Here is a 27525-nt window from a genome sequence, read left to right on the forward strand (position 1 = left end):
ACTGTACTATTATCCTACAGAACACCAGAAAGAAGAGATGTATTCATTTTATTGGTCTTTGATGATCTCTTTATTCGTGTGATGTACAGAAAGTAGAAGAATTCACAGAACATTGTGAGAGCATTCAATATCAAACCAAGTGAACACACACAGATGCAAGCATGACATGATGAGCATGATGGTTCTTTACTATATAGCGTTCTGTTGTGTGGGAGATTTGCATGTCGATCAGTAGCAGTTACATCTCAGTTCAGCATTATTGATTCGAGTACATAGGCTTGCCAGGAACCAGTCCTACAGGTACAGCAAGCTAAATATATTCACAAATACACAGGAGTACATTCATCAATATTGTTACTTAGCTGGGAAGCAAGGACAGGTAAATGGATATGTGTTGGGGGGGGCTGCACACACCTGTGGGTATTTTTAAGTCAAACGTGCATCCCTTTCACTAACCTACAGGGGGCGCTCAGAAAACGCAGTATAGCTCTTCACACGAGCAAAGAACAGGGGCGTGTACATTTTATCCATGTCGAAAGCTGTGACGACTGTCTCTCCAGTCGATCTAGAAGAGATGAAAAAATTCAAAGAATAAAAGAGTATTACTTGTGGGTAGTCTCACAATTAGGTTATACAGTTTGTTTCAAAATTCAAAATGTTCTTGAAATTGTATTATTTGTGTTTTTCTCCATTAAAAACTTGGTTCATGGCAATTGGTCAAGGACCTCGCTGTAGATATTTGAAATACTATTTCAGTAAAGATTATGCAAATCCTGCACTTTTTTCCAGCATCACATTTGTAAGTCATTGAATATCAAAAGACTTTGCTAGGTGAACAATCCACTTATTATAAGTTTGTTTACTATCAAAAAAGGTGAAAATGTTGCACAGTGTACCTTTAACTTTTCATCAAACACAAGTAACAAATCCATTACATAAAGATCACACATTGTCTGGGTTATGCTTAACTTGTGAAAGCATACAAAGTTTCGCATGTGAAACAGTTTGTTTCCCTGACCAGGTGTGCATGCTGTATCAAGGGCTGAGCAGGGAGATTTGCAGAGCAAGCGCCTGCTGTACCTGTAGACGATGTGGCAGGAGTGGTGGAGCCACACAAGCTTGTTGAAGCGCTGGCGCCCCCCAGAGGACAGCTGCAGCCCCACGTGGAAGCTATGGTCTGCATCTGTCGCAGCGTTCCGCCTGCATAGCCGGTTCTTCTGTCATGTGAAAACACACGGGCAGATTTGAGATGGTCAGAGGGTGTGCCACTACAAAGCACCTCTGAATAAACAAACATCTGGATGTCCCGTCTGCCTCCACTTACCTCCTCCTTTCTCTTGGTGACAACAACAAAAACTTTGGTTTGATTGTCTGTGTCTTGAGATAGACGGTAATGACCAGAAAGAACAGAGTCCGCCCTAAACGGACCAGTGAGATACAACTTAGCAACAACATACCACTGATTTAGAGGCAGCTTACAAATAGGATACATGTTAATAATGAGAGTCCACTGAGTCCTAGGGCCCCTAATTTGAATGATGGGCAAAGTCTAACTAAAGCTAAAGTAAGCAAAATGAATTAGCTGATTTAACACTATGGGCATTAAGCACCAACATTGATGAGCCAGTTCAACACTCATGCCATGGAGTAGCTATATTTAATGCTTAATGCTTGTTGCAAATAAAGTTCAAAGTAAATTCAACCCAAACCTTGTGTTGCTGCTTCGCAAACGAGGAACAATGACCAGTGGGTCATCTGGAGTGGTGAGCATCGTCACCTGACCATCTGGAAAAAAGCGCAGGTACCTACAAAAACAAACAGGTAAGAGATCAAGCCAAGCATTTCACAAAACCTAGGTAAGGGACTAAGCTAATTGTATTTGCTCACAAATCAAAACAGATTGTCTGCCTACCATATGGTTATTACTTTAATTGTGATAGCCTTATAATTATTAACATACTCGTTGTTTGCTTCTTTTGTTGATAGACGTTTGATTAATAGTCTAGGCCTACTAGTCGATTGGAAAAAGAAGGGCAATTTTTTTTCGAAGGGGTTTCCAGAATTCGGTTATAAAGCCAATATAAAGGTATACAGTCATACTATGTGCATCTTTGCAGTGGCAAGCGCTTTCTTAATGATGTCGCGTGCCGAGATAAGAAAGCATTCACATGTGAGTGCATACATAGATTTGCATTCAGTTGGTCCACCACGCCTACTCTCGCTGTTTTACAGAAATAGCCGTGTTCTCTTTCAAAAAAGGAAAACTTTATTTCATTGCTAGTCTATCAAAAGCGGTTGTTCACTTTGTGTGAATGACGCTATTTTCTTTTAACTGTGGGCACTTTGGAACAGAAACGAAAACGCGGACACATCCTGAATTACTTACACCTGGCTTGACATAGTCGCTCCTACTCATCCTGGATTGGCGTTAGTGAAACGAGTTGAGCTAGGTTGACCAGACAAACCTCGCTTTACCACTTATCTTGGATGTCTTAATTCTGCCTTTGTGAAATACCCCTCAGGTATACCAAAGACGATCCAAGTTAGGTTCACATTACCAGGCTGAAGTGACTTGAATCTAATTTGAGTAACTTGTGAACGTAGATCGAATATATTTACATTTACATTTACATTACATATATTCATTTAGCAGACGCTTTTATCCAAAGCGACTTACATTTATCAATTATATTACAAGGGCCATTTTCCCCAGAGCAACTCAGGGTTAAGTACCTTGCTCAAGGGCACAACGGTGGAAGCCGGTAATTTTAGATGTGAACCATCAAGAAAGGTAAAAATCGAAGAATGTGGTCTGTAATGTGCTGCAAGTCAACCTACCGGTAGTACTCCACTTGATGCCAGGCCCTGTAGAAGCCATCCAGAGATTCCTCTCCTTGTCGGATGTACGAGGTTTTGCTGATGTACAACCCTACAGGATTAAAAGGAAAAATAAAAAAAAAAAAAATCAAGAAAGTTAATCTGTGTTTTTTTTTTTTAAATGCTATTTTTTGATGTTTGCTTTGTCTCTCTTTACACATGCTTATTGAGCAGCAACACACTCATGTTGTAGTTGACTTTGTTTTCTGTGGCCTTCTAATTACACAACTCGCATGAACAAACAAACCAAAATCAACAGTCATCTTCTCCAAGCTCATTATTTACCATCGAAGCGCACGCGGGGCTTCTCTAAGAACATCTCCCTCCAGGAGGAGAATGGCAGCATCTTGGTACAGCTGCGGCCCCAGACGCGCAGGCAGGCCGAGCGCCAGATCTCTGGGTCCCTAGAGAGCATCGAGAACCACACTCTACACTTTACACGCACTTCAGACATCACACACTCAACATTTTACACACTCTCCAGACATCACTCACTTAGCATTACACACACACTCCAAACATCACTCACTTACACACTATTTCTGGTAGCCACCGAGGAGAAAGCGAGGTCTAGGGCTGCAGCTATCGATTCTTTTTGTAATCGATTAATCTAGCACTTTATCGATCGATTAATCGGATATTTTATTTTTTTTGCATTTTTAAATAACCAAAACAAATAATGCATAACGAAAATGACATGGCTGTAAAATGATCAAGCAATTGGCACAGAGGTATTAGTCTAACTCCAACATTTGGCTCCAAAACTAAGCCCATTTATTGCAATTTACCCATTTAGTGTTTATAAGTGCCAGTGCCAACAATTAAATAAATGTTCAAAATGCTGTCTGTAAAATTGCAGCCTCTTGTGCATGACTTAGCTGGGCGAACAAAGCTGCCCATACTATGTTGTGAAGTGCTGGGAGGGAGAAGAGGGAAAGCAATTTAATGTATTGTAATATGCACAACAAGTTTCATGCTGTAATCTAGACCTGTCATCAAAGTAAATATCTGTTTTATGTAGATTTCTACACCTGCAGCATTTACTATTAGGCTACTAACAAATAATTTTACCATTAGGCTACTAAAATAGCCTACCATTAGGCTACTAACAAATAATGTTACCATTAGGCTACTAAAAAATATTTCTAGGGTGAGCCTATTTGCTATGGTAACCTAGCAACCTGTGTGTGTGTGTGTGCACGCGTGCGTTGCGTGAGGAAAGATGAGGATGCATGTGTGTATAAGAAGGGGTTCTTTTTTAGGCATAGCTAGGCTACGGTCTCTCTTGCAATTGAACATGAATAAGTTCACTACTTAAAAACATCAAAGCTAAACATTATCTCACGACATCGCTACAAATACAGTATGTGAATTAAATCAGCCAACATCAATGTAGGTTATAGGCTACGTAGATAGATGATGGATAGGCTAGATAGATTGATAGATAGCCTACTTTATTGACGCTTGGTGAAACAGCATGGAGTGGATGTTTTCGGTTCAGATGCTTGTTCTTTACTTGAAAACTTTAGACATTCTCTGCCATTTATGGACCATCTTGACTCCGCCATCGCGCCAGCTAAATTCAGAATGTAGGCCTCATCACGATTTACGCGCTAGTGGTGTGCTTCCTAGTGCGCGTCATAGGTTAACAAGGCTTCGAGCCAGGGTTTTTGCCTCGAGTAATTTTTGTAATCGAGTTATTCGAGTAACTCGATGAATCGTTTCAGCCCTAGCGAGGTCATCATTGGATATATTAAAATAACAGGATTAAATCTCAAATCCATTTGCATTTTGATGCAACTCTGTATTCCTAACTCTGCACTTCGGTTTACTTTGTCACTGTGTTGCACCTGGTGAAAACTGGGACAGGGCAGAGGACACCTGCCTGCCTGACTCAACCCACCTGGCACAGAGGTAGAAGCCTCGGCAGACCAGAGAGAGCTGTTCAAGTGCTCTCATGTCCAGATCACTGGACACCACCCAGCGGAAGATATACATCAGCACCTCTCGGGGCAACACTGTTAAGAGAAAAGGCAAGGCAGTTTAACTCGTATAGCGCATTTCAATCTTTCTTTCTTTATCCTTATAATTAGTGGGCTATGTTTAAGTCATAGTATTTAAAAATAATTTGTAAATGAATAGGAAATAAAAATGATGCAATGATTTCCTTCATCAATAAAGTATTTGTGTCTGTTTGATCAATCTTACAATCTCTACAACAGGACTGACAAAATCGCCCATCAAACTCACATTCCTTTTTCACTTGCATTCATGTGAATATGACAACACCAATAACAACACATAGTTCCACATTTAAATGTTGTCTTTTAGGTGAAGGTGAACATCTTGCATAGTGTACCTTTAATGTTTAGAACATCTATCACAAGACAGAGAGGAGTTAAGAGACCATAACAAGAGGCAGATGAGGAGATGGAAGAACATAAGATGGAATCAAGAGAACTGATATAATTACATTATCCCCAATCCCATGTTGATGTTCATACAACATATATTTCCCAGTACACCCCTGAACATGGGAAGAGAGGGACTAAAGCTTATTGGCTTTACCTGAGATGTGCACCTGAGACAGCTCCATCTCTGGCTCACATATTCTCTGGGAAGAGCCAGGCAGAGAAAGCTTCTGCTGGAAGTAGGCGAGGAGGTCATCTATCTCACAGTCGCTCTCACTCTCCTCTAGGCTACAGAGAAATAAACAGGGATTGACTTGAGTGACTTGACTTGACTTTGAGTAAACTGTGGCTTGACTTGTCAAACTGCTGAATACAACCAGTGTTCAGTGTACTTCTTTCATTTGCTGCGCAAATAAACACAGTTCCCTTGAGATTACCAATTCTGGCAAGGGTATGCATGTCTTTGCAGCTACATTTATAAACACACTATCATATTCAAATATGAAATGTAATGCAAGTAAATTTACTAATTCACTTACTAAGATCCTACACCTTCATCTGGATCAGGTGAGTGGGTGTAACTGATCTTATACTCGATGTCTGGTACCAGCTGCATGGCCCGACGATAGTACTTGATGGCTACAGATGACCATAACAATCAGTTAGCATTTTGAACACATGGGAAAGATGGCCTTTATTATTGTTGGAAAATCTGACTTATGAAGGCATAGAAGGTATAGAATACCTTCATAAACCGATCCATTCTGCTCTTCCTCAACTGCTCTTAAAAACAGTTCTCTGGCCTTCAGGAGAAGAAGAGAGTCAAAAAACAGCAACATATTAAATATCTGATTCATGTACTTGATGCAGTAGTGTAGTGCATTCGCTTTGAAGTTAAAGTTTCTGAAGTTTGCGTCACTGGTAATTCATAGTAAGATGCAAGCATTCAAATCAAACACCACTATTGTAAGACAGATTGCATGTAACTAAAGGTGTGCTGGCAGGCAGTCTACCTTTTGCTCCCTGATCAGTTCCTGTCTTCTACGTAGGTCAGCTGCTCGAGACAGGTCTCTCTTCAGCCCCCTGGAGTCCATGTTGGGCAGAAGTTCGGACATCCACTGTGCTCGAAAAGCACTAAGCTCCAGCTACAATATGGAAAAAGGGACTACATGTGTTTCAACTCTAACATTTCAAATAGGTGTTTTTCAACTCAGACTAGTTCAGACATTTGAAATATGTTGGTGTGACATCTGGCTGAGCAAATGCAGTCAGGCCTCGCCCGGGGCTTGCAATGTCAAAGAAATGTACAAAAAAAATCAAACAAATAATAATATTTGAAAAAAAAAGGTCCAGATTACAAAAGTTGGAGGACCAAGATAGTGTGAGCCCTCTTCCATATATGAACATGTCAATTAAATCAGACCAGTAGTTCAGTTATGTGAGTGGACACATAAACACGCACCCACACAGATGGACAGGCTCGATTACAGTGCCTTTGATACCATATAGAAATCTGGAGTAATAAAAATGTTTTTTGGCTTAGAAGACAAAGGAAAGCGTTTCAAGTTTTTCCCAATTTCAGGCTCTATAGCCTACTCACTTCAAGATGAGGGTCATCGGTGTTCTCATCCTCCCCCTCTTCGGTGCCACCTTCAGAATTCTTATTGGATTCAGCCTGTTTTTAAATTAAATAACCATTTAGTCCCACATCAATTTTACACCATAGCTATGAAATGTGAGTGCTGCACGAGCTTAAGAGAACAGGTAAATATGATTCAAGTGATTTAACATCAATATGCCATACCCTTTCCTTATGACAGGCCAATACTACAATGTTAACTAGGCTATTATTGGTTATTTCGTTATCACGCCGATATTTCAAAGGAAGGTGTAAGTATATACCTATATTTTGTTTATACATATTTTCAGAACTGTACCAAGTATGCGAGACGCAGAACATGCCAAAACATTCGTTGACGAGTTTATTGTGTTATAGTTGCAGGCATTTATTCTGTTAGCTTTAGTTTGCTACTGCCAAGTGTAGCCTACACTTGCACACTGAGTAAGATGACTTGTTTGTGTAATGTTATAGCCCTCAGTAATGTCAAACTCATGCCAGTTTATAGCATACCTTTTGCTATTTTTTCACACTTTCAATGACCACCTATGCCCATCAGTCATCATCTAGAGCATCATATATTAGGCAATACATATGTGCTAATCAGGCAAGCACTTTAAAGCGTGTTTACCAAAGTTAAAAGTGACCTGATGATCGGTCTTAGCATTAGAGCATTAGCTGCCCTAGCTAGCTAATGTCAGACACGTCATGCTAAGCAGTAGGTGTGAGCCTGCAAAGGCATTAGCTTGCTAATCGTTACTGGCTAACTTTGGTAACTAACGTAATAGATAAAAATGCAATGTACAACCATAGCTGTTTATCCGTCAGATCTTGTTCTAAGGTGTACGAAGTGTCCCTTCAGTTAAGTGTTTACAGTTCACGGTCAGAGAAGCGGACGATACTACGAGGGAATTTACGGGCTCGCCAAACAGCAGCCATTTCGTAGGGTGAAATCGAAGAACAGTAGCTAGGCTAAACTAGGATTCAGACTTATTTGGTGTTGTTTGTTCACGTGGTGTGGTCAAAGATTACGACAGCAAGGAAGGCGGAGAGTCCACCGTTTGATTCACCCTTTCCTTTACCACCTTGTAGGAAAAGTACTTGTACTACTGTACTTGCAAGTAATTCGCTTTGGATAAATTCCTAAAATATTTGTCTCAAGGGCTCTAAAATGTGTATTTTACAACAAGATGTTTTAGGCCTGTGCATAGACATATGGGCCTGTGGTTTTTAACTGGTGGGTCGGGACCTATTTTTTTACAGTCTATGGTCAGGACTCGAAAAAAGATCCAAAGCTGCCATCGTTGCCATGTAAGGAGATCTGTATAATTATAAGTATATATACTCTTTTGATCCCGTGAGGGAAATTTGGTCTCTGCATTTATCCCAATCCGTGAATTAGTGAAACACACTCAGCACACCGAACCCCCCCCCCCAAATACAGATTAATATGTTTGTTCATAATGTCTAGTCAGTACACCAAATAAGGAAGATAGAAATTGTGAAAATAAAATATGTACATTTTGGTAGTAGGTGGGTTTTTTTTGTTGTTGTTTCATGTATTAGCCATGTATAGGCCTGAATATAGAATATGCACATAAATTGTCACTAGTTAAACTCACCTCAACATGTCTTTTGCAATCATTTAAAGGAAAATTCTATGAACTAGAGTGGTGGACACCGACATTTTTCCTGTCTCGACTTTTCTGACTCGTTTTGAATCGCCTTTGACTTCTCAGGGTGGCTGGCAATGGGCAATACTGTAGGCTACTCAAACATGTCCCCCAATACACAGCACATTGTCTCATGATGGGAAGATGTTCTCCAACACACATATTGCACACTGCCCTCTCCCCACATACACAGCCCCACACTATCCCATCTCCCCTGTCATCCCCCAACACACACACCAATCCCCCCCTGGCAGTTGGGTTAGCCCCTTGAGCCGTGGATCTGCCCAAGGTTTCTTCCTTGGTAAGGGGTTTTTTTCCTTGCCCCTGTTGCTCTTGGGGTGCTCCTTGTTGGTGCCCCCATCCAATCCCAATCCTCCCCCACCTTTTTATGCAGCCCTTGCCACTTAATCTACTAAACCCCTCTTCTACTGCACTTTTACCCCCATTAATGCACAAATAGGCTGACACCAGACATAATTTCACTGCATTTCTTACTTCCAGTAACTATATGCATGTGACAATAAACTTCCTTGTATCCTTGTATCCTTGTACATGGTAAAGAGGATGCCACACATTTGGGAGGTGTGGAAGATGCTGGATCAACACAACTCCCTTTGTGTAAGGGCCCCATTATATCGACCTCAAACATAAGAAATTATCTTATCTGACCATTCCACTCATATATCGCACACCCTTCTTGTCCTCTGCATCCTTGGTCCTGGATAAGCAGAACAGGCACACACGAGAATGGAGGGAGAGAACAGAGCAGGTAACACTCAGTGTATACTTGGGACAACACATTAAGTAATTAGCAGAAACCTAAGCAAGAGGCCATGCATCTCCAGCAAGAGTTTTACATAGGCTACCCATACACAGCCAACCATTTGCAAGGCTGGGGGTGCCACAAGTCCACACAAAAACTATAACAATAACAACATGACAAATAATTTTGTTGGGGATTACTTTCAGAGTGACCTATGCCCTATTAACCTGACTACACTTTTCAGTTATCCAAAAAAAGACATTTGTCCTACTTACAAAGATCACTGACCTAATGAAGGGCAATGCCCTCTTGTCACGTCAGTCTCTTCTATGCAAACTTCGCTATGTATTTGACAAATTACTTGGCAGACAAAGCAATCAAAATTATTACATCAAGAACACCAACACGACATGTAACATTACTGAAAACTAAATGAACTGAAACCTGAAATCGATTATCAGTTGGAGCAAAAACTCCTACTGTAGGCTACTATACAGACGCCACTGTCCACACTCGTGCCACACTCGCCTACCGCTTGTGCCACTGCACTGTCCCGTTTGTTACAGTGATAGTTGCACAGGACTGGGCTGGCAAGGGAAGAGCCACGCACCAGTAACAACAACAATAACTTATAATAGTCTAGGTTTTGCTCCTACTGCTTCCCCTGAAAATCATAACTGCAATCCCCTCGTTCATGAGTCGTGGACATAGCTTCATATGTCATGTTCAGCCCACGGTTCAGTCATAAAACTCGCCAAAAAACGCCATAAAACTCACCTTCTACCAATAATCTATATCAGGTTTAAATACAATAATCACATTAATTTGCTCCATTTTTAGTGCGGCAGATTAGTGAAACCATCGTTCACTTTGTGATACAAGCATCAAACTTGGCACAAATATTCTTTGGGACCCACTTTATCCAAAAAGCACATTGGCCACGCAAAAAAATCAATATGGCCACCATTTTCCAAAATGGCCACCATTGAAAGCCATTATTCTTGGTTTTTGACTTGGATTGGATAATCACATTTTGATGATCTTGATATTTAAATATAGGTAAAAGGGTCTAGACTTTCCAATTCTACGATAAAATGTCAAAGAATGTATTAAATTGTTAAGATAGATGCAATTAATGGGGAAAATAGCACATTTTAGTATTAATTTTAGCATAATTAAAATTGTTTTTTGTTAATAAAACATATGCTGGTTCGGTTACTTCAGCAGGGGCATGTGCATGTTCTTTTTTCAGTTTAATATATATAATTTCAATATAATAGTGCAGATTGACAAGAAATTAGCAGGAAAGAGAGACAGGGCTTGATCGGGAAATGATCACTAGTTTAAACTGAACTTCAGAGGGGGCAGGGGGACTAAGTAAATGCATGTGTTTGTTTGTATATGTGTGTGTGTGTGTGTGTGTGTGTGTGCGCCATGTATTACCTCAATAGAACAACAAAGACTAACAGGAAATGTGTGGGAAAGAGACAGGGCCCCAGTAACATCTAGTGACACCTCTGCTCTGTAGCTAGCCATATCAGAATGTCTGCATTACAAATGAATGTAATCATTGCATTTGCAGGCACACAAAGGAGTACACTCAAGACTAATGCTGTAGCATTTACATCTTCCCAGACATTCAGTCTTGACACATTTAGTCAATTGTTGACAGCTCTCAGCAATTGGTGGGAGTGTCATCCACACTACTTGCCAAATGTCACCTTCTTTCCTCCAACCCAGGACATATTCATTTGATATATACTTGCCTGGCCCCAGATACAGACAGCTTGATAGGTTGCACACTTCACATGCTTAGCAAGAGATGCCCTTGTTGGTGGAATGGCATCATAGGACCTCTGCTTCCGTGCAAACAGGTCAAGTCTTGTTTCATCAACTCCATCAGCAGTGCTGTTCTTGTTGTACATTGCCATGACAAACTTCAAGTGTGCTAAGATCCACATCATCCATTACTGGTGGGTATTGACTGAGCTTCTCAAAGACATTAGACACTTCAGGGCACACTTCTCAGGATTGCCAGGCAGTCCACTTCCCTCTACCACGAAAGGCTAACACATCACAACCAGTGAGGGCATGGACAAAAAGCATGCCATCTGACAGACTTACCATGACCAAATTCAATCCACAGCTCCTCTAAGCCTGCATCCCATAGAGTCCCAAAAACACTGAGTGCAATAGCAAGAATATCCGTGTCACAGGCCTTAATCAACACAGATTTCTTCTGTTGCGCATGTAGCTTAGCTGTGTGTGTGGAATGTTGGTAAACCTCACTCTCCGACGCCTCAATAGTGCTGCTGGCATGCAAGTTAGTAGCCTGGGCTTTTAGCTCGATTGTCCGCACGCTCAACTCCCAATCCAAGGTGCTGCTGTTTGCGGGTTCGAGTCCGGGCGTGTGCAGGTCTGAATCGCACAGGTTCAACACAATGCAGGTTACACGCAACTGCATGAAGGGCATGCAGAAAGATTCTAGTGTCAGCCTCTTCATGGTTGCAAGGGCCTTCCAGGCTGTCAGGTTTATGCAAAGAACATTTTCTTCTTTGGTCACAATCACCACATTGTCTGGACACCAAGTCACAATTAGGTAAGCTAGAAACCCAAAACGTTCAGTCTTGTTGTCATTGTCTCGCAGGAAGGTGGTACTTTGGTTTTGTCAGGGCTGATGGGTTCTCAGTTATTCCAATGGCACCACCATCACCTTTGACAATTGCATTGGCCTGTTCATGGGCTTGATCAAAAGTCCCTTGCTGAAATTCATTGGCCAACTGAGGATGCGTTTGTTAAGAGACCAGGGGGGTATTCCAAGTAGGGCTGAACGATTTATTGCATTTGCGATAATATCGCGATATGATGAAACACGATTTTCAAACAGCAAAGGCTGCGATTTGTAATATGTGACGTCACCAAAACACATTTATACTTGCGCTTGCCGACGCGCCACCGACTCTTCTCACCGACCACTAAAGAAGCAAAAAACGTAAACAAGAGGACCAGCTAACAGTGTCAAGAAAGGTCTGATCAGTAGAGCTACTTTGGTTAAAAATAAACCTCTTCATTACCTTTTGCTCGAACCTGCCATGTCCCTGGTTCTAGTTCATAATTCCCCTGTGCTGCTACTCTGGCTGGTAACTTCGTTCACTTGTCCAGCTGACGATTAAAACTCCACGACTGTTCAGGCTGCACAGCAGCCATTCACCTGTGCACTGGGGACTTTGTTTACTGGAGTACAGTGACAGTGGGGGCATTTGCGATATCCAAGGGGGTTGGCGGCACAAACATTTCATCTCACAGGTAATGAATGAATTGATGCATAATGTTATCCGCAAGTAGTTGACACCGCTAGCCACCAAAAACCCAGCTGTTTTAACATTAGCCTACCAGCTAAGGCTCTAGGCTACATACATGCTGCTAACTGCTGATAACTTTGCCTTTTTAAAGAGTTTTGTCTCTCCGCGATTGGCTTTGTTGTGATATGAACAAACTAGTTAATTTGCATGCATGTGTATTGCGCTGCGGTGTTGATGATGCTAACCTTTAGTTAACACCGAGCCGAACGGTCATTCGGCCGCATTTATTTGCGCTACAACAATCTACAGTAGTTTGTTCCGATTCACGTGCAAGTAGCCTACAGAGGAGAGGAGCGGGTCTGTGTGTGTGCGCGCGCGCGTGTATGTAGAGCACAGGACAAGGAGAAGCCGTGTCAGCCACTACATGTAGACCTATTTGTTAACTAACGAAAGAATGTCATATCTACATGAAATAGAAACAAAATAGAAACTAATCAGAATCATTAAATGTTTACAAGGCTGGAAGTTCAACAAATATAGGTCTACTAATGTGATTAAAAATATTTCATTCATCAATCTTATTCAATGACCTAATGCCATCATAACATAGGCCTGGGCTCCAGGAAAGAACAGTTTATGTTTAACTTATCTAATTTTGTGTTGGTCATACTATAGAATAATATATTGCTTGTCTTTATTGAATAAGACAGAAGATAAAGAGCTTAAAAATAATCGCATATCGCATCGCAATCGCAATATTGGTGAGAAAAATCGCACTTAGATTTTTTTCCAAAATCGTTCACCGCTAATTCCAAGTACATGGTTTAGTGACAAACCTGAGTAAGTTAACTCAGAGTAAGTGGTAAACCTCCTAATAGAAGAGCTGTATGGCTTCATTCTCCTGACTAAACAATGCCACAGGGCTCTGTTGTAGGAGGTTTACCACTTACTCTAAGGTTTCTACTCCACTTACCCAGGTTTTTCACTAAACCATGTACTTGGAATACCCCCCAGGTCTCTAAGGTGTATGGAAAGCCATCTAGCATAGTTGACATTATTGTTTGCAAAGAAGAAGGGGATGAGTGCAGACAATGATTGACAATACAAAGTGAAGTTTGCTTCTCTGAAAGACCTGATCAAAGAGAACATCACCAATTGCATTGACATCACAAGCTCCCAGAATTGAAACTGTGGACTCTTCATCTGCCTTTTCTCACACCAGTCTTCCCAACTTAAGTATGATCCCAACAAGAAGTATGGCCTTGATCGATATTCGAGAGAGAGAATAAATGATATTCGAGTGAGAAAGAGGATCAACGATATTCGAGAGTGAGCTTCGATAAACGATTTTCGAGTGCAGTCCAACTATTTCTGGCCGCCATCTTGGAAACTAGCCTTGAAATATATTTCTTTCTTTGCACCATTTATTTTTCCATGTTAAAAAACATACAAATTGATGCCTAGATCATGTAAATACGCCCAGCCATTAAAGTTCTACAGAAAAAAACGTTTTTCTTACATTTGATGTGGCGGCCATCTTGAAAAATGGCCGCCATGTTGGATTTTCAGGTGGCTAATGTGCTTTCCTCAAAAACTAGGTTCTAGTGATTATTCATGCCAATTTTGGTGCTTGTATCACAAAGTGAACGATTGTCCTGGAATATGGACTTAACCTGCCGCACTATTTTCACCTGAAAAACGTTAATCACAAACCCATTGATAACCAGCACATCTGAATACCATGAGTTACCATGCTGAATGAAATGTATTTTATCAAGATAAAGTTCGTGTTCCCCCTCAAAGCATATATCGTTAACAATGTATGTGAATGAGCTGACTAGCTAACGTAAGCTTACGCAATCAAGTTTGAAATATATAGTTCTAGCATTATAAAAATCTGTTGACAACCAACCCATCATCTAAAGTTGCCCTACTACAATAGGCTAACCAAATGTGTTTTGTCTGAAATTCATTATTGACATAGGAACATTATCTTTAAGCTAGCCTCTCTCCACATCAAGGTTTGCAGGCTAACTTTTCGCTTTGAAATGTCGGTCAACATTTAAGCTATACATATCAGTTAAACAAGCAGCACATAAACCTCAAATAACAATACCAGTATCTACTAGTGCAGTTGGTATAGGAAATGCATGTGCCAATTAAAAAAACGTCGTACCTTCGTCTACTTACCACTGACAATATCAGGCAGAAAGCAATGGAAGTGAATGGGGCTAAAGCCGTGAATGTCAGAAAGTTAGGAACTTTTGAGCTCAGCCAGAGCCCGTTTACGTGTTAAAAATATTAACCCATTTTGTTTACCTAGCTTCTACTTCTGTTGTGGGGGGCTGAGGCCAATGCGACAGTCTAAACAGTTAGATCGGATATAATTTTCACATTGAGCATCGTTGAAAATGCTCCTACAATCGTTTAACCGTTAAAAGGTGTCGGCATAGTAGGCTACTTTTTGTCACTTGCCCACACACAGTCAGATATAATAAGAAGATATAGAAAAGTTTAGAAGAAAATGAAACATGTATTACATCCACCTCAGCATGCTTACAATGTTGGCCTTGTCAACTGTGCTGCCAAAATATTTCTAACCGCGGTTATAAATTGATTTTGGAGTAGACTAGCATTTTTAAAAGTGCTTTACCTTGTAACATTATATACACCGGCACTACAGATGGCGCTAAAGAGCAGGGGAAATTCATATTGGGAGAAAGCATCGTCAAAACAATGTAGAGAAAATCTCTGCTGGCTGCAAGAAAGCCATCACCAACTGTAGCATAACTCATGTTGCTAGCTAACTGGTAACGTCGAGCGGAGGGTCACGGTTGTGTATCTTAACTATTGCCTATGTGGAGTAGCTTCTAGCCCACTACAGCCAACGTTACGCATAGCTTCTACAAGTGCTAGTTAGTTAGGCAGTAATATGTTATGATGACATATTCTGATGTTTCTGTATGGGACTGACTCGCCGAAGGTAACGTTAACTACTGTTAATTGTAAACATATTTAGCACCACAGTAGCTTAGCGTCATTCCGTGTGATTTCTAGAGAATATTGACATGTCAATACAGTACACTACAGCCACAGCTTGCTTGTTATCGATAGCTGTTCAACCAATGTTTTCAGTAGTGTTTGCCCATGTTCGTTGTTGAGGGTACTAGTAATGCAAACTATGCACGTTAAGCTTAATGTAGCGAGGAAAATTATGGTAAGCTAACGAAAATCGATTACTTGGAATAACGTGAACAATGGTGGTGTTTTTAATCAAATTGCCACGCGAACGCTAGGTTAATGCATAGTTTGACAGCGTTAGCCAAAATATGATAATGGGTATAACATGAGCCAAATCTTTTTTGTTGTTTGTCTTTATTGTTCATTGAACATTGTGTGACACGATATACTAGATGTAACTTACAATCATGTGTAACGTTAACTTAACGTTAAATACTGTGAGAAACCTACACTAACTTGCACTGTGATTGAAGTAACCTACGCTAAGCAATATCAGCATCACAGATTTTCAGTGCATAGTGCATTGATAATTATACATGGCTATGCATTTTGAAGTGTGATATCGGCTCTTGTCACTAATGGTGCCTTCCCTCCCTTCCTATTTAAGGTGGCAGCAAGCCAGTGACAATATGACTCTTGCAACTGTGCCAGTTGTCCACTGCTGTTGTCACCGCAAAAGCTGGCTCCACTCGACAGCAAGAGGTTTTCTCTGTCCCATGTCTCAGACCATTACATTTTACAACCATCTGATGACGAGCAAAAAGAACCATGAATAGATACACAACTCTCAGGCAACTGGGTGACGGCACCTATGGTTCTGTTAACCTCGGACGGTGTTTGGAGTCTGGGGAGCTTGTAGCCATCAAGAAGTGAGTGTGTGCCTGCTGAGCATCAAATAAGTACAGCTCAACCATGTTCATTAATGTTAAGATACTTGTGTGTGTTGCTGAGAGAACGCAAGGGATTACAGATGATCCTGACATGCATGTTTTGCAAGACTTGCTTGCAGGTCTATCTTGTGCCTAAAACCAAAGGCACAAATAATACTACACAATTATTTATTATCCACCATGGGAATAGTTTCTGTATGAGGCAAAGCATGTCATTCTTTCTTTACCACATCTAATATTTACTGTGTAAATCCCCCATTAAGTCTGAAGAACTGGTCTCGCACCAGTAGTGGTATTATCTTCTAGTCACTGCTTGTGCCATGCCTGGTTAAGCTGACAGATGCAAGCCTAAGTGATACATCAATGTCAAGCCCACCCATTTTACTGATTAGGAGGGGACATCTGTCACAGGATCTATGGAGCCTGCATTGTAAAGGCTTGAAATAAAGTGGTCTATTTTTAGCCTTTAGCCAGGAAGTCTCTGTTGAGGATGGTGGGCACTGGGCAGTCCATTGTGGCATTATAGATATGTAATCTTTGGAGAGTGATATTGATTCAGTGACTTTCTCATGTTCACAGTGCTCCCCTGAGCTGAGGCTATCAAATGAGCCTGGTCAAACACAGCTTTAGTCCTTGTTGAATCCACGGTATAATTTCTGAAATATGTGACTTGTGTGCTGTTAAAAATGTATTTCTGCCATCTGATGGTAATGCATGCCTACCCAGATGCAGGGTATAAACATTTGTTTATTAGAGATTGTGATACTATTGTTTTGTAATGAAAACATGAATATTTATAGATTCAATAATGAATTAGCCATTTGACGTTATATTACCTCAAAGAGATTAGAAACAAGTGTACCCCTTCTGAATTTTAAATGCGACGGTTAACAATCTGGTTTATTAAAAAATATTTCCATTTTCCAATTTCCATTTTGGGTTTGGTTAGGGAGTCAAGGCCATTTTATTTATGAACTTAAATTGACATGGCTTTGTGGTTTTCATCCCAATATGGCAGGATGAAGAAAAAGTTTTACTCTTGGGAGGAGTGCATTAATTTACGAGAGGTTAAGGTAAGGTCAAATCCCTCTCTAATGATTAAAGCAAAATTAAATTGTACTGTTGTTGTTAATTACCTTGGCATGGAAATTCTGCGATGGAGGACCGTGATGGTTGACTCGGAAGAGCATGAGTCATCATTGATTCCCTGTCCCTCTGGTTCCTCAGCAACCATATCAGGTGGTTGCTAAATGCATCTATTGTGTTGTAAAAGGGTAGGGAAAATTACCAGTGTGAACAAGAGCACAAGCTACCTTGATCAGTGTTTACAGATTTTACATGTACTGTGTAATAATTGTCTGTCGCTGTCTTTATCCACAATCGTTTAGAGGGCCACTTATTAACACTCACCAAAGCTCAGAACCACAGACATCAGCTCAGACTAAGGTAGTAGGTGACTCTTGCTTGTGCCTTTTAAACATGGAGTGCTTCTTTATACTTCTCCTTTCCCGGAAAGTCCTTGCTCAAAACCACAGTTTAGGGGAATTGTGCATCCTTATTCTCAGCAGGCACCCCAGGGGATTGCACTAGTAGTACTAGAACTGCCGCAAACTGCACTGTTTACCAAAGCATGTCCCATCACAGTACCTTAAGCATTCCTGTTGATTTAACAAGCGCATGACATATGACAAGTGCATGACTTGATCACTGGCATCGTTATTAGGCATGTGTTCTTCCCCACCCCCCCAAATGATTTTCATGAATCACAACACATTTGTCCTTCTGTTTATCTTATTGCAGATCACATGCTTCCTCCCTCCCAGTCAGAATTCAAAATTCATCTTACAAGAGGATTGTTGAACTCTGAGATCACTCTGAAAGAGAGCATTTGCATGGCCTAATGTTCTGAGTGGGCTACAAACTGCACAATCTACCTGCTAACTATCCATTTCTTTTCAGTCCTTGAAGAAGCTCAACCATGCCAATGTGGTCAAACTGAAGGAGGTGATCCGTGAAAATGACCACCTTTACTTTGTGTTTGAGTACATGAAGGAAAACCTCTATCAGCTTATGAAAGAGAGGTAAACATTTTGTATAAGTAATAAACTTGAACTTGATTTGTATAATTTGTATAAGATGGCGACAATGTCAATTGTTTCATACAATTAACTTTGCTGTTACAGAACCCGTCTGTTTCCCGAGTCTGCTGTGAGGAATATTATGTTCCAAATACTGCAGGGCCTTGCCTTCATTCATAAGCATGGTATGGCTGAAACTATGTCTAAATATAAGTAATTACTCAAGATCATTTTTATTACTTGTTGTCACACATTAAGCGGTTATTTTTCAGAACCTCTTCATAACAGATGTATGTTGTATGTTGATTGCTTTTTTCCCTCATTCACTGGGCATTTTTTTCTGTAGGTTTTTTTCACCGTGATCTTAAGCCTGAAAACCTGCTGTGTATGGGACCGGAGCTGGTGAAAATAGCAGACTTCGGCTTGGCCCGGGAGATCAGATCCCGCCCGCCTTACACTGACTATGTCTCCACCAGATGGTGGGTTTTTGTCTCCCTGAGCCTCTTGTTAAAGAAATGTGGTTAAATGCTATGACTATTGAGTGGATGATTAGGTACATGTATGTGAATAGATTTTAAAGGTACTTCTGAGGTTAATCTTTTAAGCAAGGACTGTGAAACTGAACTCTTATGGGAAATACCAGGTAAAACTATCTAACCACATAAGTGTCAGGTTTTAAGACGTGGGGAAACTTTAGCATGATTGCATGATTTGCTTCATTGACTGTATTTGTTTGATTGTGTTTGTCGTGTTGTCGTACAGGTACCGAGCCCCAGAGGTCCTTTTGAGATCCACCAGCTACAGTTCTCCCATAGACCAGTGGGCTGTGGGCTGTATCATGGCTGAGCTTTACACACTCAGGCCCCTCTTCCCAGGATCCAGTGAGATTGACACCATCTTTAAGATCTGCCAAGTCCTAGGAACACCCAGGAAGGTACCATCTCTAAAACTGCACACTGCTTTCTCATCCAAATACCAGTGTCGAGTCTAGACCACCATTTCATACCCGTCAGATTTAGAGTAGCTATTTGCATGCATTAGAGCACATTCGCCTTTGGAAGCAGCCCAATAGCTAAGCTATATTTGGTTGATGCCAATCTGTACAGACTTTCATGAAAACTGGGGCTTTTAGCGTTTGGCAGCATAAGAGACAGCTGTCACTCACCCTTGCCCATCTGTTTTTAGAATGAGTGGCCAGAGGGGCTTCAGCTGGCGTCTGCCATGAACTTCCGCTGGCCACAATGCGTGCCCACCAGCTTGCGGAGCCTGATCCCCAGTGCCAGCACCGAGGCCATCCAGCTGATGAAGGACCTGCTGCAGTGGGACCCTAAGAAGAGACCCACCACCAGCCAGGTGAGCACAAGCATGCAGCCTCTGAGTCGTAAAATAAACATCTGCCCGCTTGTGCTGCATAGAACAATCCAGTTGTTAGGAATAGCTATATTTCCCCCTCTGCTGGAGAAGTTGTGCATTATGCTATTTCAAACTGTGGAAAAAAGTAACAAAAGTAACAAAAGCACATGGATTTGTTTACAAGCTAGCGAAACGGTTAGCATAAGTTCGGCAGAAAGAGCCCATCATATACGGTATGCGCTGCGCTTGCCGCTAGGTTGCTCTTGAGGTAACGTCCCAAAGATTTTTGTTGTGTTTGCCGCTGGGCTCAGCGCAAAATACCAATGACAAAGTTTAACGCACGGCACGCGCAGGAGCGGCAAACCGGCAAAATGCCACTTGCGCTGCACTGGTCATGGCAGCTGTGGGCCCGGAGCGACCGCACCCCCCGGTCCGCTTATGACCACGGAGGGGTTTTGAATAAAATGCCTCAAAACGTTTTGCCCAAAATAATCCAAAATGTTTTCAGGCTGGCATTGACAGTTTTGCCAAATATGTTTTTAAAATGCAATCCTACATTGCACTTTAAATATTAAATTGCAAAACGAATTGACAGTTAAATGATGAAACTGAATATTGAAAATTGAATTTTGAGACTGAAGTACCATGGCAAAATGGAATGCAATTCAATCCATGTTTATTCTATTTTTTAACCAAAATTATTGGAATTGATTTTAGGATTTCATTGTCACTTTGCAGATTAAAATACAATGCAAATTGCAATATTAAATTGCATAATGAATTGGCAATTGCATAATGTAATGTCTTTTTGAATTGCATATTGCAGATTGCATTCTCATTTGAATAAAGCTACCTATATGCTTCCATACTAGGGGGAGCGGGAAAGTCACCATTTTTACCGGAACAGATCATTTAACCATCCAAATTATTTCTAAACGGGTTTATTATTAAGTTTAACAAGTTGCCTTGTTCTCCTCGTGTCTGGGTCCTACTGCTCTTTCGTCCAAACGTAGCCAGTTGTTTACACCACCTGTGAACCTTTTCACCATCACCTCCTTTTTAGTGAGGTTAAAAAAAAGTTACGTAACTCTATGGAGTAAATAGTGTAGCTGTGCAGCCAGATGATATAATCATGGGTAAAGTCCAGGGGCAGTATTCACAAAGCATTTTATCTTACCGCTAAGAGTACTCCTAAATCACACTAAAATGTTTAGCTAGAACTTTTCTCTAAAAACCTATTCACAAAGCTGCTGAAACCAACTTTTAGTAAGGAAAAGTGACCACTCTGAAGAGCTCTGTTACTATGATTGACATCATTACTCATGCACAAGCTTGAATGGAGTGACCAATATGATTGGCTGATGATGATTACTTGTGTTGATGATGACGCTACACAGGTACTGCAAAGGACAGGAGATAAATTTAAAAAATGAATAAAGTACGAGACAAAGCAAATAGCCTAGTAATGGAATACACTACAGATTGATATAGTATCTTTGCAATATTTTTTAAATTAATCTGTATGAAAACATGTTTGCAAAGAGAAGCAATTTAAATTGATTTACAATGAAAGGTTACATTTAGTTTAAATGTTGACAATGAATGGTTTTGGTTGTTGTTGGTGGTGTTATTGCATCCCTTACAATGCACCTGCAAGTGATTCTGCATGTGGATTTTATCCGCATCAAATTCAAGGCTCTAACCCTTGCCTACAAAGTAGTCTCCAGTTCTGCTCCCACCTACTTAAATGCCCTCATACAGACATACGCTACCTCCAGACCGCTGCGCTCCTCAGACGAACGACGGCTAGCTCTACCACCGGTACGCTCAGGCCAATCAAACTTTTCTCATCTGTTGTTCCTCGTTGGTGGAACACACTGCCAGTTCCTACAAGGGCAGGGACATCCCTCTCCATTTTCAAAAAACTCCTGAAGACCCAGCTCTTTAGAGAACATCTCCTCTCATAGCACTACTTACAACAAGTCTTGCTGATCCTAGCACTCACCAGCCGTCTTAAACTGACACTTAACTGTTAAAAACAGCACTCACTGATGCACTTATTCTTACTGTACTCTACCGTTTTTTTAAATTGTCCTAAAATTGTTGAGAATTGCTTTAAAACTTAAACTGTTTACCATGTTGTAACTCGCTTTGGCTAAAAATGCGTCAGACAAATGTAATGTAATGTAATGTAATTTTAAAACATCACAATGTGAAATGCTACAATCAGCTGCTTATGATTGTTTGTGAATAGGAGTTCTCTTGACTACCTCTAAGCTGTCCAAGACTTAGGAGCTACTTTAGCCTTACAATTCTTTGTGAATACGGCCCCAGGTCTCCATGACAAATGATTTTAATATGGTTGAGACAGAGGTGAGTAGTAGAATGACCATTTTTGTTGTAGGCTACCCTGAACCGCTAAAAAAACCCCTCTTTTCTTTTACTGTCTGTGGAATAAACAAGTTGCTCTGGGCCCAGTTGGACCCAGAAACAGAATTATCAGCACATTATTGCATCACCACTTGATAAACAGATACTACCATTACATTAAACTATTTGATTCAATAAAAAATTCTAGACCAATCAAGTTGAAACAAATAAAGAAGAAATAACAACAAAAGTGAATATTGCCCAGTGTTCTTGTATTCTGTCAGAAGTACCTCTTTAAATAGTGTATCATTGTCTTTATAATGTAGGGCTGTTTGCCTGTGAAATGTGTTACAATGCATGAGAAAAGAAAGCTTTCATAAGTGTTAACAAGAGAGCATACCAGCCCCAGGTGGGACATTAGCCATAGGGCTGGGGCAAAGCAGCACAGAAGAACCAATAGCAAAGTGTACATTTACATACTCGCAAAGGACCTTGGGAAATGGTTTGTGGCTTTTTTCAGATGTTTTGTATGTTATATCAACACCAAAATTCAAAGCAATGTTTAGGTCGATGGGGCATAATTATTTGTAGAATATAATTTAACTTGCAAAGTAAAGCAATTCACGCTCTTTGTGGTAGTTGCTGGTAGACGGGTCCCACCGTCAGCGTGAAGACCATGTAGGGGGCGGGGTATAAATACTCATGAGGCCAGTTAGTAGGAGTGGATGTGAGGGCGATCTGGCTGCGACATCGGTCCCCCCATTGATCGCTAGGGTTGATTCGGCTGATCTGGCTGGCTAGGCGGGTGTCCCCTTCCTCCCTCACCGCTCCATTGGCGTCCCCCCCGAAGCCCCGCGCTCGGTGGAAGAGGACCCGTTCCCCGGTGACGAGCATCGTTGGTATAGAAGTAGCTGCACTCCCCTGCTAGAACCTTCAAAGAAGCTCAAGGCCCATTTGTAGGAGAAACGTAGGGAAGTCTCCAGGACTTCGACCATATCCAAATGAGTCACTGCACGTGGCAGTCTGCCTTTCTTTTCACAACAAAACAAGCTTACAGTTTAACTTGCCACCATTCTTAACCATTTGTTAGGTTTTAGTCAGCAACACGTATTTGGAATTTGTTTTAAGTCACAAACAAGCTCTAGAATACTGGATGTCTTGCAACTGACATGCATTGATTTATTTGCTTGGTATATTCAGTTTGTACTTGTTGATCCAGGATTACTTTTTTTTTCTGTTTTATGTAAAAATGGGTCTCACTAATGTGTACCAGCCGAGAGCAAGTGCAAGCCACAAAACAAGTGCCTATTTATAGTTCTATGTAAATCAGTTGTTAGTTCCCATCGTAAATACAATGCTGTTGGGAGTGTTAGTTAATATTTTTCTGGTGCTCTGACGTATGATTTTGTGTGTTTGTTTGTGTGTGTGTGTGCGAGCTTTCAACCCTGTTCAGAAAATTCCATCCATGACTTTAAAAATGTCATCATCATATGACTGAAACCATTAGATGTTCTCTGCCTTTTCAACCATGTCTTTTCATGTCCACCTGCTGCTCATTGCAGGCCCTCCGGTATTCCTACTTCTATGTGGGCCAGGCTCTGGGCACCCCTCAGCAGATCCTGGATCAGGGCCGGCCACAGGCCTCCCAGCCCCTACAGCCACTTGGGCAGCAGCAGCAGCAGCCACTACCGCCGCCGCAGTTCAGGCCTGCACCCCCGGCTCAACCATCCCCACATCCCCAGCCCCAGCCCCCCCAGCGGCCCCTGCAGCAGATCCAGCCTCCATCTGCCCCCCTTTACCAAAGGCACTCTGAGCTAATTCCAGATCCTTCCATCTGCACTGTGAAGCAGCAGCAGGCGCAGCAGCAGGAGGGCGAGCGAGGACTTCAGACACGCTTTCCTGTAATCCGTGACAAAAGCAGCCAAAGCCAGGTAAAGAAGGTGACCGCTGACAGACAGCTGTTAGGGGAGCACTGTATTTCTTTTACCTTAAAATAATGGCTTCAAACTAATTTTGATGATGTGCGGACATGTCTCTGTCTGTACCAGTGACACTTTTCGTCAGCTCTCGACAAATCAGGTATCCCTTTAGTGCTACATGGGTGCCTAGTTCATGGAAAGTTGATGAAAAGTGGAATTTCTACATTGTGTGACTTCAAAAAATATATATGTATAAAAAATATAAATGTGCCATTATGGGTTTATACTTTGTGTGTGTGTGTTGTACACTGATATTTATTTATTGGGATTGTCATTTTAATGAGATGTTGAAGTGGTTGTGGTAAGTTGTTTATTTTCCTTTGTCACAGGAGTCGGAGAATGCAAACTTCTCAGGTTTTCCCACCAAACCCAAAGCAGGCCGCAGAAGATGGGGCCACACCCCGGGAGGGCTGAAAGATGACTGGGATGATTATGAAGACATTGAGACTACCATTACACTCCTGGGCAAAACAAGCCACTCCACTGAAAAGCGGAGACAAGCCGAGGGGGCTTCAAGCAGGTCATTTAGCCTTCTTGACCTCACTGTTTACCGCCACTGTGTTCCTCTTGAGGTTAATTTTTTGTTGTTGTTGTTCTCCCCAGGTTTGGAAACGTGTCAAACTTCAGTCCTACGATTGGCAGGTATGACGTTTCCACAAATCTGAATAATATACTGGGCTGTCAGGACCAATCGAGGACGGCCTCGGCCAAACAGCACTACTTGAAGCAATCAAGATATTTACCAGGTTAGCTTTTCAAGGGAGCCGTGGGATAGAAAATATACAATAAGAACATGCTATCTAACTACTCACACATAGTACCTATTACTATTTTCAATCTGGCCTAGCAAGTATGTGTTTATTTCCACATGACAGACAAGTCTCTGCTGCCATTCATTGCTTCCACAGGGCTAAGTACTAAAAAGAATGTGGCAATAAGTTCAACTAAAGACTTCAGTGGAAACCATCTTTGGGGAACCAGTACTAATCCCACTGGGGGGACTCTACCCCTCAGAGGACATCACGGTAAAGTGCATACATGGACCCACCCTTGGACACACACATAAATGCCTCGGACACAAGAAATTAAGTACATCAAGCCATAGTATTATTTTATGTGTACACCAGCGTTTTGGGAAACCAAATTATGGGAATCAGGAATGCACTCTTGTCTTGTGATTATTTTAGGATCACTGTGTTATTTCCCTACTTAATCACACATAACCCCATTGTTGGCCCTTATGTCTGTGTTTTCCATTCATATTCATGTTTATTTCCTAAACACAGGAACAAATACACTCCCAAGTGGTTACACCCAGTCATTTTACAAAAAAGAACCTGGCCCTCCAAACCCAAGAGTGCAGTTGGCACCCATTTGTGATTCGAAAACATCAAGTAAGAAGTGTGATGTTGTTATTGTTGTTGTTGTTGAAGAAGATGATATTGTTATTATGTTAATGCAATGGTTACATATGACTTTGCAGAAAAGATGGACTTGGTGTGTTGATGTCTTAAAGTCTGAAATGGCTGTTCATGGCCAAGAAGTCACTAGTTTCTAGCCGAGTGCTTCCTGCCTCCAGTGTTTTTAAGGGACAAACTAATTGGCAGCTTCTGCACTAATGAGCTAGTGTTCTTTTTGCAGCATTGCTGTCCATGCACTAGTCATTAGAGGCATTTGGAATGCTTCTAAAGCACTTTCGTTATCTTTCTTTCATTGAAATGCATGCTGTAGACGCAGAGAGAAAAAATGGATACCTGTGAGAGACAGAATTGTTAACTGACCCCTTCCTGAGTGCAAATGTGGCAATGGAATGTCCAGGAGGGCAGTGTGTGCGCCTGACACAATCTTTATCTTTTTAAATTCTGCAAAGACATGAAGCTTTTTTTCATGAAATGAGAATTTTCTGGCGCAAACTAGTCTTTTAGGCTGTATTTTTGTGTGTTTTATTATACATAAGTATTGTTGGTGAATATAATCCATCTTGATGAAATACTGTTTTGCGTGACCTTATTATTTTCTTGTTATTTATGGCATCAAATCATTAACCTTTTCTTGAACAGATTATGCAACGTGGAGGTCCAGCCGGAGCCAGACAGGGGCAGCATCCTACGTGTCCTCACCCACCAAGAGTACTCCTGCAATGAGGCCACGCCCCCCAGTGCACCCCATACACGGGCGTACAGATTGGTCTGCCAAATATGGCCACAATTAAGTGGCATCCTCAAAGAATTGTTTGGCCTTGAAACGGTACCTTTGTGGTTTTGTAACATGTTCCAACTCTGTACATAATACTATATCAAACAGCAATAATATTTGTTTTTTTTATTCCTCCTGTATATTGTTGTTGTAAAGTGTTTTTCTTCTAAATATCTTTCTAAATATGCACAAATATGCCATGTTCTCAGTGTTGTACGTTACTCTATTTTTATTTTGCTAATTATATGGGCTTATTTGAGGACATTTGAGTATCAGCAAATACAAAGTTGTTAATGCAAATATTTTGTCTAAGGTGATGTGCATAAGCTGTAAGTTATTACATATTACACACAGTATAACCCAATGTATTCCCCTGCCCCATCAACGTATAGTCACATTTCCTGACATAAAAATATGCATGGTTGATGCACACAGGTGTAGTATACATATTAAATGTCAATGTGCCGATGTTATTATTAGTGTTATTTGACTTTGTTTTTTTTCGTTTATTTTTTTTATTTTTTATATATTATCTCTATATGGGCTTTTTGTTAAAAATGTATTGTCATTGTCTTCAGTGATGTTTATATTAAAGTGTTTTTTTCCCCCTTGTTTTTACTTGAATTTATGCTAACTTTGTTATCATTGACACTGACTGCATCGCATGCAAGTCTCTTCTAAAATGTAAGATCTAAAATCACTTTATAAAAACTGATAAATCATATACAATGCAAATGTTTCAAATTCATCTTAGCTGGCACATTTCACAATTTCATAAAGAAGCACTCCAACAGCATTAAATGTGCTCACATGGAAATATAAAATAGCAGTATTGTTAAATTATTTGTTCTTGAAACAAGATGAAGTACTTGCTTCTCTAATACTGTAGTCTGATTTTTATAAGATACTGCCACATGAGGAGCAGAAGAAGTTATCTTGGATTTAGGGAATTGGTCACATTTTATCATAACATCAATATCTCCTGTCTGGGATT

The 27525-nt window shown here is 40.9% G+C and overlaps 2 protein-coding genes across 5 annotated transcripts; one reads left to right on the forward strand and one right to left on the reverse strand.

Annotated features, from left to right (window-relative positions):
- Positions 1 to 46: 46 nt before the first annotated feature.
- Positions 47 to 7885, reverse strand: fbxo9 (F-box protein 9). 3 transcript variants are annotated; one of them, XM_048270474.1, is made up of 13 exons: positions 7715 to 7885; positions 6889 to 6963; positions 6302 to 6433; positions 6034 to 6091; positions 5828 to 5927; positions 5446 to 5576; positions 4781 to 4895; positions 3163 to 3281; positions 2839 to 2929; positions 1710 to 1805; positions 1325 to 1418; positions 1081 to 1217; positions 47 to 565 (listed from the first exon to the last, which is right to left on the reverse strand). In XM_048270474.1, exons 1-13 carry the CDS (start codon positions 7715 to 7717, stop codon positions 457 to 459), a joined length of 1260 nt encoding a protein of 419 aa, XP_048126431.1. In that variant the 5' UTR covers positions 7718 to 7885; the 3' UTR covers positions 47 to 456. The 3 variants fall into 3 exon arrangements, with proteins under 3 accessions (XP_048126431.1, XP_048126432.1, XP_048126433.1); XM_048270475.1 differs by lacking the exon at positions 7715 to 7885 and adding an exon at positions 7420 to 7689; XM_048270476.1 differs by lacking the exon at positions 7715 to 7885 and adding an exon at positions 7191 to 7209.
- Positions 7886 to 15357: 7472 nt separating this feature from the next.
- On the forward strand, positions 15358 to 27143 carry LOC125311904 (serine/threonine-protein kinase ICK-like). 2 transcript variants are annotated; one of them, XM_048270272.1, is made up of 14 exons: positions 15358 to 15627; positions 16273 to 16534; positions 17574 to 17628; positions 18515 to 18636; positions 18739 to 18818; positions 18980 to 19112; positions 19396 to 19567; positions 19819 to 19986; positions 23919 to 24287; positions 24665 to 24855; positions 24939 to 25081; positions 25244 to 25360; positions 25622 to 25729; positions 26396 to 27143. In XM_048270272.1, exons 2-14 carry the CDS (start codon positions 16434 to 16436, stop codon positions 26545 to 26547), a joined length of 1911 nt encoding a protein of 636 aa, XP_048126229.1. In that variant the 5' UTR covers positions 15358 to 15627; positions 16273 to 16433; the 3' UTR covers positions 26548 to 27143. The 2 variants fall into 2 exon arrangements, with proteins under 2 accessions (XP_048126229.1, XP_048126230.1); XM_048270273.1 differs by lacking the exons at positions 15358 to 15627; positions 16273 to 16534; positions 17574 to 17628; positions 18515 to 18636 and having other exon boundaries at positions 18739 to 18820; positions 18981 to 19112.
- The last annotated feature ends 382 nt before the right edge of the window (positions 27144 to 27525 follow it).

The sequence above is a fragment of the Alosa alosa genome, chromosome 18 (genome assembly GCF_017589495.1).
Source record: "Alosa alosa isolate M-15738 ecotype Scorff River chromosome 18, AALO_Geno_1.1, whole genome shotgun sequence".
In the NCBI taxonomy this organism is placed as follows: Eukaryota; Metazoa; Chordata; class Actinopteri; order Clupeiformes; family Clupeidae; genus Alosa; species Alosa alosa.